The sequence below is a fragment of the Arvicola amphibius genome, chromosome 17 (genome assembly GCF_903992535.2).
Source record: "Arvicola amphibius chromosome 17, mArvAmp1.2, whole genome shotgun sequence".
Taxonomy (NCBI): Eukaryota; Metazoa; Chordata; class Mammalia; order Rodentia; family Cricetidae; genus Arvicola; species Arvicola amphibius.
In genome coordinates this window covers 31839328-31854392 of record NC_052063.2, presented here as the reverse complement: position 1 = coordinate 31854392, position 15065 = coordinate 31839328, and the positions used below count along the sequence as shown (strand labels likewise).

The 15065-nt window shown below is 51.4% G+C and overlaps 1 protein-coding gene across 1 annotated transcript; it reads left to right on the top strand.

The window, feature by feature from the left end:
* Positions 1-265: 265 nt before the first annotated feature.
* Timeless (timeless circadian regulator) lies at positions 266-14522 on the top strand. Its single transcript, XM_038315054.1, is given in 26 exon segments — positions 266-376; positions 1614-1715; positions 1854-1872; positions 1875-2008; positions 2439-2572; positions 2754-2841; positions 3077-3253; positions 3798-4015; positions 4211-4314; positions 4416-4585; positions 7703-7837; positions 7936-8087; positions 8942-9039; positions 9122-9242; positions 9328-9529; positions 9773-9918; positions 10786-10862; positions 10951-11062; positions 11147-11229; positions 11452-11594; positions 11966-12146; positions 12230-12298; positions 12389-12507; positions 13327-13540; positions 13645-13746; positions 13849-14522. Coding segments are annotated over 26 exon segments (3285 nt in total). The 3' UTR covers positions 13923-14522.
* Positions 14523-15065: the final 543 nt, after the last annotated feature.

Genomic DNA, 15065 nt, shown 5'->3' with positions numbered 1-15065 from the left:
CTTCGATGCTGTTATCAGGTTCCTTCCTTGGCCTTTTGACTTCTGCCAAGTGCAACATCTGTTGACAAGGAAACCTAATTCCTTCTTCCTTTGTCTCCCAGGCTGATGGTGAATTTGACTCAGCCAGCCTTGCTCTGTTTCGCAGCGTGCCTAAGGACCCCCAGTGTGCGGCAACCATTTCCTGCAGGTTCTAACTTACCTGCAAGCCTACCAAAGAGGTGAGGAGCCTTTCTCCAAAGGCGCTAGGGTCCGAGTTTGGAGGGGGATGAAGGGGAAGATAGGCACTGCCACGCAGCTGTTCCCTGTTCAACAGGCCTTTGCCAGTGAGAAGGCTTTTGGAGTCCTCAGTGAAACCTTGTATGAGCTGCTGCAGCTGGTGAGTGAGTCTCTGCCCTCTGCATCCCACAGGAGAGTATGCCTTCACCTCCCCAGACAAAGGAAGGCGCTATACCGGCTAAAGTCCTCAACCCTTAGTGATCCGATAGTCCACTCTGGAGTTTCTAGCCACCTGGGGACTGCTGCGCGAGTGCACACGCGCGCATGCACACACACACACACACAACACACACCACACCCCACTTTCTTTGCTTCCTTACTCTTTTTTCTTTTTTTTTTAGATATATTTATTATGTATACAGTTTTGCCAGAAGAGGGCACCAGACCTCATTACAGATGGTTGTGGGCCACCATGTCGTTGCTGGGAATTGAACTCAGGACCTCTGGAAGAGCAGGCAATGCTCTTAACCGCTGAGCCATCTCTCTAGCCCACTCTTTTATCTTTTAAAGTTTATTTTATATGTATGCGTGTTTTGCTGGCATATACGTATGTGTATCATGTGTCGGGTGCCCTCGGAGGTCAGAAGGGGCATAGGAGCCCCTGTGGATGGTTGGGAACTGCCATGTGGGTGCTGGGAGCTGACGACTGGTCCTCTGTGAGAGCAGCAGGTGCTCTTAACTGCTGAGCTGTTTCGCCAGCCCCTCGCCCCGCCTGTTGAGATTGAGCCTCCTGTAGCCCAGGCTGACTTCACACTTCAGTTCACTGCTTCGCGACGTGGCTGGAACTGGGTTTGAACTCATGGTGCTCCTACCTTTTCCTTCTGAGTGCTGGGATTACAGCTGTGTACTACCATCCCCTGCCCCCTGCCCCCTGCCCCCTGCCCCCTGCCCATAGTACTGGGGATTGAATACCGCTGAAATAGATCCCTAGCTGCTTTTCTTTCTCGTTTTTGAGGTGAGGTCTCGCTATACTGCCCAGGATAGTCTTGAACTCACTCTGTAACCTGGGCAGGCTTTGAACTTGCAGTCATTTTGCCCCAGTCTCCTGAGAAGCTGGGATTACAGACCTGTACCTCCGGGCTCGGTTCACTCTCTTGTTTTATTTTATTATATTTATTTACTATTTGTTTGTTTGTTTATTTTGAGACAGTCTCACTTTGTAGCCCTGGCTGGCCTGGAACTCAGAGATCCTTCCCCTGCCTCTGCCTCCTGAGTGCTGGGGTTAAAGACATGTGCCACCATTCCTGGCTTTTCTTTTTGTTTTTAGAAATTGATTTAGTTATTAGTATATGTTTATGTATCTGTGTGTGCCATTTTTTTTTTCTCTTTTTGCCCAGGACTGGGAGAATCGGCAGGAAGAAGACAACTTGCTGATTGAACGGATCCTGCTGTTGGTCAGAAATATTCTCCATGTTCCAGCTGACCTTGAGCAGGAGAAGGTGAGCGTCTTGGGGCATCTGAGTTCTTGTGCTGTTTAGGGTGAACTCTCCACTTCCAGGTTTTCCTGTCTTCTGCGTTGGGGACTTTGGGGGCAGTCACGGAGCGAGTGTGTCCTTCTTCCCTCTCCACTGACTCAGAGGATCGATGGCGATGCAGCATCCATGACCGGCTTCTTTGGGCGATCCATCTCAGCGGCATGGATGACTTGCTCCTCTTCCTGTCCAGCTCCTCTGCTGAGCAACAATGGAGTCTGCATGTGCTGGAGATTGTTTCCCTCATGTTCCGAGACCAGGTGAGCCCTGCGTACTCTCCTGCTCCCTCTGTCCCCGTGCTTTCTGTCACCTGGCCTGTTACTCTGGTAATAATGGGAATCACCTGAGGAGGCAGGTAGTTGGCGCCTGGACTGTGTCTTCCATCCAAGGCCTGTCAACAGTTATGTGTGTTTGTCTGTGGTTCTCGTTCCTACTAGAGGTGAGCTAAGGCTTAAGAAATGCACGTCCTGCCGGGCGATGGTGGTGCACGCCTTTAATCCCAGCACTCGGGAGGCAGAGGCAGGCGGATCTCTGTGAGTTCGAGACCAGCCTGGTCTACAAGAGCTAGTTCCAGGACAGGCTCCAAAGCCACAGAGAAACCCTGTCTCAAAAAACCAAAAAAAAAAAAAAAAAAAAAAAAAAAGAAATGCATGTCCTGATTCTGATTTTTCTTCCTCGTTCCCAATCCAGATCCCTGAACAGCTAGCGGGAGTAGGGCAGGGACGCTTGGCTCAGGAGCGAAGCACAGATGTGGCGGAACTGGAGGTGCTGCGCCAGCGGGAGATGGCGGAGAAGAGAGCTCGAGCCCTCCAGCGAGGCAACAGGTGGGTGGGGGCGTGCTCTACTGTGCCCCGGGTCACAGCCGCAAGCACCCAACATGGACAGCTTGAGGCTGGGGCTGCTTAATGTTTTAAACAAACTCTCACAAAGCTGTTGACAGAAGAGAGTTGTCTCCACTTCAAGGGAACTGAGGATTCAATTTGGAACCTTTTTTTTTCCTTGAAGGCACTCTCGATTTGGGGGCTCCTACGTTGTCAAGGGGCTGAAGTCCATTGGAGAGAGGGACGTGGTCTTTCACAAAGGCCTTCACAATGTGAGTGTGCATAAGTACAGGGCAGAAACACTGGAGCTGCAGGACCTCCAGCTCAGAGATGGGTGGCCACAGTAGAGGCGGTGTTGATTGTTGTCTCCCCCGATGCCATCACCGACACCAGAGGCAGACCTCCTAGGCATTTCTCCCAAGAAAACTTCAGGCCGGTGCCTGTAGAAAGAACTGCAAGGGGTGGGGCGGTCAGAACTTACTCTAATGGTGCAACCCGTACCCTCAGCTCCGAGACTACAGTTCAGATCTGGGGAAGCAGCCCCGGAGGGTGCCAAAACGTCGCCAGGCCGCCCGGGAGCTGTCTGTTCATCGCCGCTCTGCCCTCAACGTGAGACTCTTCCTCAGGGACTTCTGCTCTGAGTTCCTGGAGAACTGTTACAACCCACTCATGGGTGCGGTCAAGGTGAGAGCCCAGAAGGACGTCTGGGCAGTTAAGGGTAGAGCAGAGGGGTGATGTGGTCAGTGGTTGGCGAGGAGGACAGAGGGGCCTGTGGAAGGCTGCGCTTGTGTGGACTGCGGAGGGAGTGGGCCTGACAGATGACAGGGTGAATATTATTCGCGTGACTGAAAAGACGAGTCTCAGTGGGACTGGATGGTTCCCGAGAGCTGCATCCCAGATCAGGTTGCTTGATGCTGCCCGGAGCTGCAGCTTCAGAAGGTCTGATGCCCTCTTCTGGCTTCCGTGCACATTGGCAGTCTGTACATACCATACAGAGACGTGTGAATCACAAGATAAAATGAATCTTTTCTAAAAAGAAAGCTCTGGAGCAATTTCCCCAGAGGAAAGGGAGGAGAAATGAACAGAACTGAGGAGAACAAGAGGAAGCTGGAAATTGTGGATCCTAGGAATTATTGTGTTGGTGTCCAGGGTCCGACCCTTCATCTCAGCAAGAGCAGCTGGGAGGAGGGAGTTAGAAGCCCTGAGGTCATGGTGGTCTCCTTCTTAGGATCACCTGCTTCGGGAGCGAGCCCAGCAGCATGATGAGACCTACTACATGTGGGCTTTAGCGTTCTTTATGGCCTTCAACCGAACTGCCTCCTTCCGTCCTGGCTTTGTCTCCGAGACCCTCAGTGTCCGTGCCTTCCACTTCGTAGAGCAGAATCTCACCAACTACTACGAGATGATGCTGACTGACCGCAAGGAGGCCGCGTCCTGGGCACGCCGGTCAGTGGGGAGGCCATTGGGATCTCTGACCACCAGCATCGTGCATAGTCTTTTTCCTGTTTCAGGACTGAGGTGGTCAGGCTAGTGCAGGGACCGGTGGTTCTTCTCATCTTGGAAACACTCTTGGGGGTTGTCATTTGCCTCTGCCAAAGCCGTATTTGCCTCCATCTTAACCTGTTGCCCCTGCTCTGTCAGGATGCACCTGGCTCTAAAGGCCTATCAGGAGCTGCTGGCCACAGTGAATGAGATGGACATGTCCCCAGACGAGGCTGTGAGAGAGAGCAGCCGCATCATCAAAAGTGAGGCCTTCCCGTTTCTTAACTGGAGTCTCATCCTTCCGCGTCCCGGCGTCATCTCTCCTTTCCCAGTCCGTCTCATTCCTTCTCGTCCCCACTCCTAGACAACATCTTCTATATGATGGAGTATCGAGAGCTCTTCCTGGCGCTCTTCCGGAAATTCGATGAGAGGTACCACCCACGTTCATTCCTTCGTGACCTGGTGGAAACCACACACCTCTTCCTCAAGATGTTGGAGCGGTTCTGTCGTAGCCGTGGGAACCTGATGGTGCAGGTACTGGGCAGCTGCGGGTGTGGGAGGAGCTATGGGGAGGACAGGGTTCCTCGCATTTTCTACAGCTGTGGATGACATCCTAGGACTGACTATTCTAAAGGTCAGAGGCTCATGGTATTGCCAGTGTGGAGCTGCCTGTTAGGTTCATCTTTAACCTATTTCAAAAGAGGAAGAAGAAGAAGGTAGAAGGCATAGTGAAAGACACGCCAACCTCTGCTGTGCATTCATGCATACAGGTTCACACACATACACACAAGTAGGTCAGGCTAGCCCTCTAGTTCCCTCTTTTTTTTTTTTTTTTTTTTTTTTTTTTTTTTTTTCAAGACGGGGTTTCGCTGTGTAACCCCTGACTATCCTGAAATTCACTTTGTATACCAGCCTGGCCCCCCAACTAACAGAGACCTGCCTCTGCCTCCCAAGTGCTGGGATTAAAGACGTGCACCACCACCGCCTGGCCAGGCTAGTCCTCCATTAATTTCGGTTAGAATACACTCAAACAACCTATGTCAGTCTCTAGGTTCCTAAATTGAAATTGTGTCCAAAACTGATTAGTAGATGAAAAGCCAAAGACAGAAAGTCAACAAAATCTCCAGTGGATCTCTGTCTTAGATGCACAGAGATTTGGCCTGGTGAACACGTTTGTTTTTTAAAAAGTATTTGTCTGGGGCTGGTAAGACTGCTCAGCCGGTGAAGGCACTTACTGCTAAGCCTGGTCCTCTGCCTTAGAGCCTCGGACTCATGGTAGGAGGAGGGAACCAGTTTCTCCAAGGTGTCCTCTGACTTCCATATGTCTGTCTGTCTTTCCCTTTCTCTCTCTCTCTCTCACACACACATAATAAAGTCAGAACTAGGACTGGAGAGATGGCTCAGTAAGGTTAAGAGCACTGGCTGCTCTTCCAAAGAACCTGGGTTCAGTTCCCAGCACCCACGTGGAAGCTCACACTTGGGTGTGACTCCAGTCCCACAGCATCTGGCACACTCACACAGACACACATGCAGGTACAACACCAGTGAACATAAAATAAAAACAAATCATAAAGTGTCAGAACTGAGCTGCAGATGTGGCTCAGCGATTGAGGGCACTTGCAGTCATTGCAGAAGACCCAGGCTTGGTTCCCAGGGCCATGTGCCGGCTCAGCCATTTGTAACTTCAGTTCCAGGGTACCCAGCACCCCACAGGACAGCAGTGTATACATATGCTGTGTATGTATATATGATAAGAGAACATATATACTCATGCACATAAATATTAAAGAAATTAAGGCTGGAAAGATGGCTCAGTGGCCAAGAGCACTGTCTGGACTTGCAGAGGACCCAGGTTCAGTTCCTGGACACACAAGGAAGCTCACGGTGCTCTATTACTCTAGTTCATGGGGTTACTCATGTCCTCTTCGGACCTCTGCAGGTGCTGCACACATGGGGTGCACATACATACATGCTGACAGACACATAAAATAAAAGTAAATCTCTCTTTTTAAAAATCCTGCCAGAACTGTACTTGATAGGCAAAAGAATGGAGAAGACTTTGCCAAAAGTAATTTTTGCACTGTGGACTCTGATCCTTAGTAGTTTGTCCTTTGCTCGGTGTTGTCTGTATGGCAGCTGCTATGCTAAAGCCCATTTGCATTGTTCCTGTGCCTAAGGCTTCATGTACTGTACTCACCGTAAGAGCATTCGGGGAGGTACAGAGAGAGTTAAACAATTCATGCCGGTCTCATTGGCCATCCATATTCAAGCTCTGGCCTCCCGGCCTCCAGAGCCCATGCTCCTCATGCTTTTGATTGCAAAGTCCTTGAGTAGAGCATAATCCTCAGGGATTCCCACCCATCTGTCTGTCCTGTTTGACTTTTTGGGGGGTGGGGGATTGAGACAGAGTCTCACCATGTAGCCCTGGCAGGCCTAGAACTGACTGTGTAGACCAACCTGACCTAAAACTCACAGAAATCTGCCTGCCTCTGCCTCCTGAGTGCTGGGACTAAAGGCCTGGTTTCCACCTGACTCTCACATGACCCTGCAGTGGGCCATTCACAGCCGTGACTCTCACATGACCCGTGCAGTGGGCCGTTCATAGCAGTGACTCTCACATGACCCGTGCAGTGGGCTGTTCATAGCAGTGACTCTCACGTTACCTGTGCAGTGGGCCGTTCACAGCCGTGACTCTCAGGAGCAGAATGCAAAGCTCTGGTTGACTCACACTCCTGGTCTCAGAAAGGAAAGGTTCTAGCCTTTCTTTCTACATGCTTTGCCTTTTACATTTATTTATTCGTGTGTGTGTATGTGGGGGGGAGCACGTGCCATGGCACATATGTGGAGGTCAAAGGCAAACGTGGAATCAGTTCTCTTCCTCCAGCACCGGGTCTGTAGTCGTCAGGCCGACTGGAAGCACTGTTACTCGCTGGGCCATGCTGTGCCTCCTCCGCTCTTTGCACGTGTTTTCCAGTTCTGTGTCCATCCCAACAGCAACTCTCTGCTCCATACATGTCTTTAGGTCTTTCTGGGCTGACAAGATAAATCAGTAGGTAAAGGCCCTTGCCACCAAGCCTGACAGGTGGAGTTTGATCATCTGGGTCCACATTTGAAAGAGAGAACTGACTTACGCAGGTTTTTCTCTGTTCTCTCATGCCAGCACACATGCATCCCCACGAACACACAAAATCAAAGAATTGTTGTTTTGGTTTTGTTTTTAATTTAAAAAGACATTGCTATGCCAGGTGGTGGTGGTGCACACCTTTAATCCCAGCACTTGAGAGGCAGAGACAGGCAGATCTCTTTGAGTTCAAGGCCAGCCTTATTTACAGAGCAATTCTAGGACAGGCTTAAAACTACAGAGAAACCCTGTCTCGAAAAAACAAAAACCAACCAAACAAACAAACAAAAGATATTGCCTCTTCTGGCAAATTCTTGCTCCAAGAAATGGGCATTTTGTGCTCATCCTCATAGCTCCTAACGCACTGAAGAGATGGCATTTTCTCTTGACTTGCTTGTTTCTTCTGGAGGACAAGGAAGTAGTATCCATTGCTGCTCCCCGTGTCCTCTGCCTGCCTTCCTCTTCTCTAACACTGAGGGTAGAGACTTCTGTGGCTCTTCTGCTGTTACCAATCAGTTCTTTCCCCTTAGAACAAAAGGAAAAAGAGAAAAAAGAAAAAGAAGGTTCAAGACCAAGGTGCTGCTTCTGGTAATGTCTCGCATGGTCCTGGGGAGCTGGAGGCCACGTGGCCAGCCCTGGAAGAGCAGCTGCTTCGGTGTGCCCAGGTCGGTAGTTAGAGAAGGCCTATCCTTTGTGTGGACGGCACTCTGTGGACAGCCTGGGCTTCCTCCAGCGCTGCTCCCATGGCGGTGTCTGTCTGTAGGATCCTGAGCTCAGTGTGGACTCCGTTGTTCCCTTTGATGCGGCCTCAGAGGTGCCAGTGGAAGAGCAGCGGATCGACGCCATGGTGAGGATCCAAGACTGCCTTCTGGCTGGCCAGCCCCCACAAGCCCTGGCCCTCCTGCGGTCTGCCCGGTACGAACCCTGTGTCCCCATCTTCCTGGGCTCTGAGGAAATGGGGAAGCCTTGGGGGGAGGCCTTATTTTATGTGCATTGGTGTTTTGCCGTGGAGGTCAGATCTCCTGGAATGGGAACTACAGACAGCTCTGAGCTGCCATGTGGATGCTGGGAATTGAACTCAGGTCCTTTGAAGAGCCAGTGCTCTTAACCACTGATCCACCTCTCCTTCCTGAGTATTTTGTTTTTAGAAGTGTCAGTAAACACAGTTAACTGAGGAAGAAAAATAAATGCAATTCTACCAGCCAAGGTTAGCCTTGGGTAGCATGTTGATGATTGACCTTTAGTGTTTTCTGTGTAGAGCTACTGTGTGTACACCTACAGACATGATTACCATGCTGCTCGCTTGAATAGTCTACTGTGTGTACACCTACAGACATGATTACCATGCTCCTTGCTTGAGTAGTCTACTGTGTGTACACCTACAGACATGATTACCATGCTCCTCGCTTGAGTAGTATTTTCACTTCTCTCTTACATGTATATTAGGTTTATTTTATTTTCTGTGTGTGAGCATTTTGCCTGAATGTATGTATATGCACCACATTTGTTCCTGTTTGCCTGTGGATGCCAGAACAGGATTTCAGATCCTCTGGACCTGGGGTTACAGATGGTTATGAGCTGCCATATGGGTGCTGGGAGCTGGACTCAGGTCTTCTCCCAGAGCAGCATGCCTGTCTTCTCCCTAGCCTGTCTCATCTCTGAGGTAGCAGTTCACGTTCTCTCTTTGGCTGACACAGGGACACTTTCTCTCCGAGTCCTAACTGCAACTCCAGTCTCCTGGGCTCAGAGCCTTGTCTGTCTGTCCCCAGGGAGGTGTGGCCTGAAGGAAGCGTGTTTGGCTCTCCGCTCATTTCCCCGGGGGAAGAAATGCAGTTGCTGAAACAAATCCTGGCCGCACCCCTTCCGAGTGAGTCTCCTTCCCTTCCTGTCTCTTCCAGCTGTGCTGCACCAGCATGGCAGAAACCCAGTAATCCTCACTCTTTGTCCAGGGCAGCAGGAGCCGATAGAAGGAGATGCAGAGGAGGAAGAGGAGGAGGAGGAGGAGGAGGAGGAGTTGCAGGTGGTCCAGGTGTCGGAGAAAGAGTTTAACTTTCTGGACTACCTGAAACGGTGCGGGCTGAGAGGACTGCTGGGCGCTGCGAGGCTGAGCTGCAGCTGTCCGATGCTGAATAACTCCCCTCGTGTTTTGGTGCAGTTTTGCATGCTCAACCATTGTGCGAGCCTACATGCTTCTGATGCGGAGCTACCGGCAGAACAGCGCTCACACCAACCACTGTGTTGCCAAGATGTTGCACCGGCTGGCCCATGACCTGGGGATGGAAGCCCTGCTTTTCCAGCTCTCGTTGTTCTGCCTCTTTAATCGGCTGCTGAGTGACCCGGCTGCTGGAGCCTACAAAGTGAGGGGCTGCCGAGGGGTGGTCACATGGGGTGTGGGTGATTCTCGAGAAAAGAAGGCGTTGGGGGCGGAGAGATCCTCATCCACACAGTGAAGAGGTCAGCAGGCAGGTTGAGGGAGCGGCACAGAGGAGAGAGGAGAGGCAGAGAGAAGGCAGAGACAAGCTGGGAACGGGTAGAGAAACGGGGCCAGGTCTGCAAATTCATTTGGGCTGAGGTGCCATTGTAGCTTTTCTTTCTTACAGGAGCTGGTGACTTTTGCCAAATACATCCTTGGCAAGTTCTTCTCATTGGCTGCAGTTAACCAAAAAGCTTTTGTGGAGCTGCTGTTCTGGAAGAACACTGCGGTGGTTCGAGAGATGACTCAGGGATATGGCTCCCTGGACAGTGGGTGAGTGAGGGGCTGGGGAGGCACAGGGGCTGAGGAGGGAGGTGCGGCCATCATGTGACCTAACGTTTCTTCTCCTTTCAAAAGGGAGTGGGGAGGCCCATGAGGTGAATGCTGTTCCTGAGGTTACCCAAGCCAGGAACAAGGCTGGACCTAAGTCTTCGGTTACCTTTAGTTTCCTTCTCTGTCAGCAGCCTTCACAGGTGGCTACTGGTGACAGTGGGGTGGTCCCCAGAGAATCCATGTCTGCTTTCTTAAAATGTGCTGGGAGTTGGGCTGGGGGTGGGAGTCATGACTGTGATCCCAGCACTGAGGAGACCGACGAGGAAGCAAGAGGAGAGTAAAGGTCCAACCTGGGTCCCATGAGACCCTGCCTAAAACAAGATGGCCTCACAGAAATGGCTGTCCTGTCCTTCTCTCTGGTCTCACTGCTCTTTCTCCCATTTCGCTCTTAGTCCTCGGAGTGTCGGGTTCTGTACTTCCAGAATCAGAAATCTCCTGATTTTGGCGTTTGAATTTTTTTTTTTTTAATATTTATTTATTATGTGTACAGCATTCCTTCCATGTGTGCCCGCAAGCCAGAAGGGGGCGCCAGGTCTCATTACAGATGGTTGTGAGCCACCATGTGGTTGCTGGGAATTGAACTCAGGACCTCTGGAAGAGCAGTCAGTGCTCTTAACCACTGAGCCATCTCTCCAGCCCCTTGGCGTTTGAATTCTTATGCAGAAGAGTAAAGGCCTCTGCTTCCTGCTCCTTTGCATCCCCTGCTTTTCCCTTTGTTCTGGGCTGATGAGGGACAGCTTCAGACTTGTCTCTTTAAACCAATGGCCTGTGTGCACCTGTTCCCCTTTCACCGTTCATGTCTTCCAGCCACAAAGCCGCTGCGTGGAGCGTTGAGGAAGAGGCCCAGCTTCAGGAACTGTACCTCGCCCATAAGGATGTAGAAGGTTAGAGGCTTTGAGGCCTTGAGAGCCTGGGGAGGGCAGCCTAGGCCCTCAGACTCCTTCATACTGCCCCGCTGCTTCTCCTTTACAGGCCAAGATGTGGTGGAAACCATCCTCGCACATCTGAAAACTCGAACACGCAAGCAGGTCATCCACCATCTAGTGCGGATGGGCCTGGCCAACAGTGTCAAGGACTTCCAAAGGTAAGGCCCTTGCTCTGGAGGGAGTGGAGGTCAGGAACCCTGTTTGTCCGAAGCCTCCCCTGGCACTGACACCTGCCTGAACAGGAAGGGGACCCGGATTGTCTTGTGGACAGAGGAGCAGGAGCTGGAGCTGCAGCGGCTCTTCGAGGAGTTCCGGGATTCTGACGGTATGTGGGGGAGATAGATGCTCAGGAGCCTCGGAGCTGAGAGCCAAGGTGCTCTCTTCCCCGCTGCCTCTCACTCCTACGGAAGCTTTGTCCCGCCCTTCTGCTCCCTTGCCTCATTTGTGTCCCTTGGAGTGACCTAAGCTGGCCTTTGATTCCCACTACTCAGTCCTTCCCAGCTTCTCTAGAGCCTCCAGACGTGCTCTCTCTGGCTCCTCTCTACAGATGTTCTTGGTCACATCATGAAAAACGTCACAGCCAAACGTTCTCGGGCTCGAATAGTGGATAAACTGCTGGCCATGGGGCTAGTGTCTGAGCGGCGGCAACTATACAAGAAACGAAGAAAGAAGTTGGAGCCCTCTTCCATGGTAACTATCGTTCATTCGTCTGTCCATCCATCTTTCCTTCCTTCCTTTCCTTTTTTTGGTTTTTTGAGACAGGGTTTCTCTGTGTAGCTTTGGAGCCTGTTCTGGAACTCACTCTGTAGACCAGACTGACCTCGAACTCACAGAGATCCACCTGCCTCTGCCTATGGGTGCTGGGATTAAGGGTGTGCACCACCGTCCGGCTCCCATGGTAACACTGTCCTGGCTCCTTCAGCCTGGGTCTTGCCCCACAAAGCACTCTTGGATTCCTTCTGCTGCAGGCTGTTCAGGCCAGGTCCCTTCAGTGGGTGGAGTGGGAACAAAGCCCCACTAATGTTCCCCTGAGACCTTACCTCTGTTTCCAATGATTTCAGTCAAATGGAGATGAGTCCCTGAAAGATTCTTGGCAGGAAGATCCTGAGGAGGAAGAAGAGCACTTGCCGGAGGAGGAGAGTGAGGAGGATGAAGAGAAAGAGGAAGCCTTGGAAGCAGAAGCAGTTCGGGGGAGCTCGTTTTTCTCTGCTGAGGACCTTGGCCAGAGCCTGTGTCGGGAAGGTGAGGACTTCGGTTGGGGGAGATGTCAGAGAGAGGGCTAGGAGGGGGTGGGGACCAAGCGCAAGTTTCCCTTCTTTACTCAGGCCTCTCCACCCCGCTGCTGTGGCTCCAGAACTGCCTGACTCGCGCAGCAGATGACCGGGAAGAGGATGGTGAGTGCATTGGAGACCAGGGCTGCTCGGGCCCCTGCGGCAGAGGCCAGTCTTCCTCCATCCTCACCACGTGCTATGGCTCTGCTCCAGGTTGCTCCCAAGGCGTCCCTTTGGTGCCTCTGACAGAAGAAAATGAGGAAGCAATGGAGAACGCACAGTTTCAGCATCTTCTGCGCAAGCTCGGGATGCGGCCCCCCATCTCAGGGCAGGCAAGTGTCAAAGCAAGATGATCTCAGCAGGCTAGGGACCCAGCTTCCGGCCTCAGGGCTGGCCAGTTGAGCTGGCACGGTGTGGGCGGGGTTCCTGGTCCTGTGAGAACACCCCTTGCCTGCTCCTCCCTGCTGTCTGTCTGTGCTCACCAGGGTTCCTGCGTCAGGTCTCACTGTCTCTCCTTCCTAAGTCCATGCCCTGGTTCCCATGCGGACCTTCTCTGTCTGGAGTCACAGCCTCCAGGTGGCATGCCGTCTTTGCATGGCCATTCCACACACACACCGCTTCTCGTCATCCTGAGCCGCTTTCCATCCTGTGAATGCATAGCCAGTTCATCTTCCTTTTGGAAGACTTCTGCTACACAGATAAGGAGGTCCATACACACAGACATGCAAGCTCCACCCCCGCATCTTCTTGTTGAACCTCAACTAGTAGGGGTCAACTCAGTGTCCCTTCCTCAGAGAAGCAGGCTTACTGCCGTCCAACTCTTGAATCAAACGTACATACTTTGGTGCCCAACCCAGCAACTCTATAGCATGTATTCCATCCATTCTGAGCATGGGTCCCACCTGGTTCCTTTCCTGCATTTCCTGTTAACAGCTGGGCTTACCGGGAGCCTGATGGAGTCCTGAGCTAGACATTGGATATATGCTTTAAATGAAGAAGTCAAGTTCACAGTTCCTTTCCATCATTCTCCGTATATTTATTATTTTATATTTTATTATTCAATTTATTTCTCTTTATCCAATAACAGAAGAGAGTCCAGTGGCCAGAGAGGCTGGTCCTCTCTGCACACTTCACCTGCTGTCTTCCCGCAGGAAACCTTCTGGCGGATTCCAGCCAAGCTGAGCTCCACCCAGCTTCGCAGAATGGCAGCGTCTTTGAATCAACAAGAAAAAGAGGAGCGGGAAGAGGAGCCAGAGCTCCACCCAGGAGTCCCTGGAGAGCAGAGTCCCAGTGAGCACCGAGCCAAGGCCCTGAGGGCCCTCTTGTCAGCCCGGAAGAAGAAAGCAGGCCTGGTGTCCCCAGAGGGTAGAGTGTCACTGCTCACCTCTTGGTTCCGCTCATGCGGGGTGAGGGCTGGGAAGGAGTTTGGGGGTGGTGCCGACCTCGTACCTTAGTTCTGTGTCTCACAGCCACTTCAGAGGAGGAGACCCCTGGGGAGGAAGAACGGAAAATAGTGCCCAGGAAGCGAGAGCTGCTGGACAGTGATGAAGACGAGGAGGGGCAGGGGCCAGGTAGGCTCTGATCGGGACCCGCCCTTCCCTCTGAAGACTCTGCTGCTCGCCTTACCCTTTTACACGCAGACGTTTTCTCTGTTTCACCTGTCGTTTCCATAGCAGCAGAGCTGGGAACTCCAGTAATCCACAAGAAGAAACGGTTTCAAATTGAGGATGATGATGATGATGACTGAAAGCCTGGCCTCTCCTGGAGACGGACACAGTTGGAGGCATAGAAGCTGCTCTGCTCACATTGAAAGTGCTCTTCCCTGCACTGATGGCCAGGAATCCTAGGCAGCAGTGTTGGGTGGACTCTGTGCGGGCCAGTCCTGCCCCAGGTTCATCTGTGTGTACAGCTGGTCTCTGGAGATGTAATCTCTTCTGGAAACCGTTTCCTAGGAAACAGGAGTAAATGAGCTCCCTTTCGGCTTTCTGCAGGAGGTGGGTCCCAGCCTGTCCCTGCGTCTAAGTGCATGGGCGTGCTCAGTGTCTTCAGAAGGCCCTGGGTTCCCTCCTTTTCTTTTCATGACTGCTCCCAGGACACACGGTTGAGCCCATTCCTGCAGCTGAGAGAGAGTTGGGATGCACTGCTCTCAAGGGAAAAGACATCCTTGATTTATGTCTCACATTAAGCATGTAGGATTAAAAGTTGCTGATCTTGATGTTACATGTCACTCGGAGCTCTCCAGCCTTCTCTGTGTTTTCAGAAGAACTTTAAGAGTTAGAGTTAAGGACTGGAGAGATGGCTCAGAGGTTAAGGGCACTGATTGCTCTTCCTGAGGTCCTGAGTTCAATTCCCAGCAACCACATGGTGGCTCACAACCATCTGTAATGAGATCTGGTGCCTTCTTCTGGCGAGTAGGCATACATGCAGACAGAACACTGTATACATAATAAATAAAAATCTTTAAAAAAAAGAGTTAAAATCATGTGAGCTGAGTGTAAAGGCAGAGAATTATCACAAGAGGAAGGGGAAAACGTGGGTATACCACCAACCCTGGCCCAATAAATATAATTTTAGAGAGAGACTTCTCTTTTCTTCTGACCTTCCCCAATAAACATAAAAGCAGTGTTACCTCAAGAAGCTTCATCTTGCTGGCCATAGGGTGCGTCCTGTTGGTTCAGCTCCTCATGAGGGATAAGATCAACTTGAATTTGAGGCTATCCAGGACAAGCTAGTGAAACTACCTTAAAAAAATAACAGCAACAGAAAACAAAGTAACAAAGTCAACCAAACAACATCGAGAATAAATATATTTTGTTTGTTTGTTTATCTGTTTGTTTTGGTTTTTTGAGACAAGGTTTCTCTCTAGCTTTTGTAGACCAGGGTGGCCTCG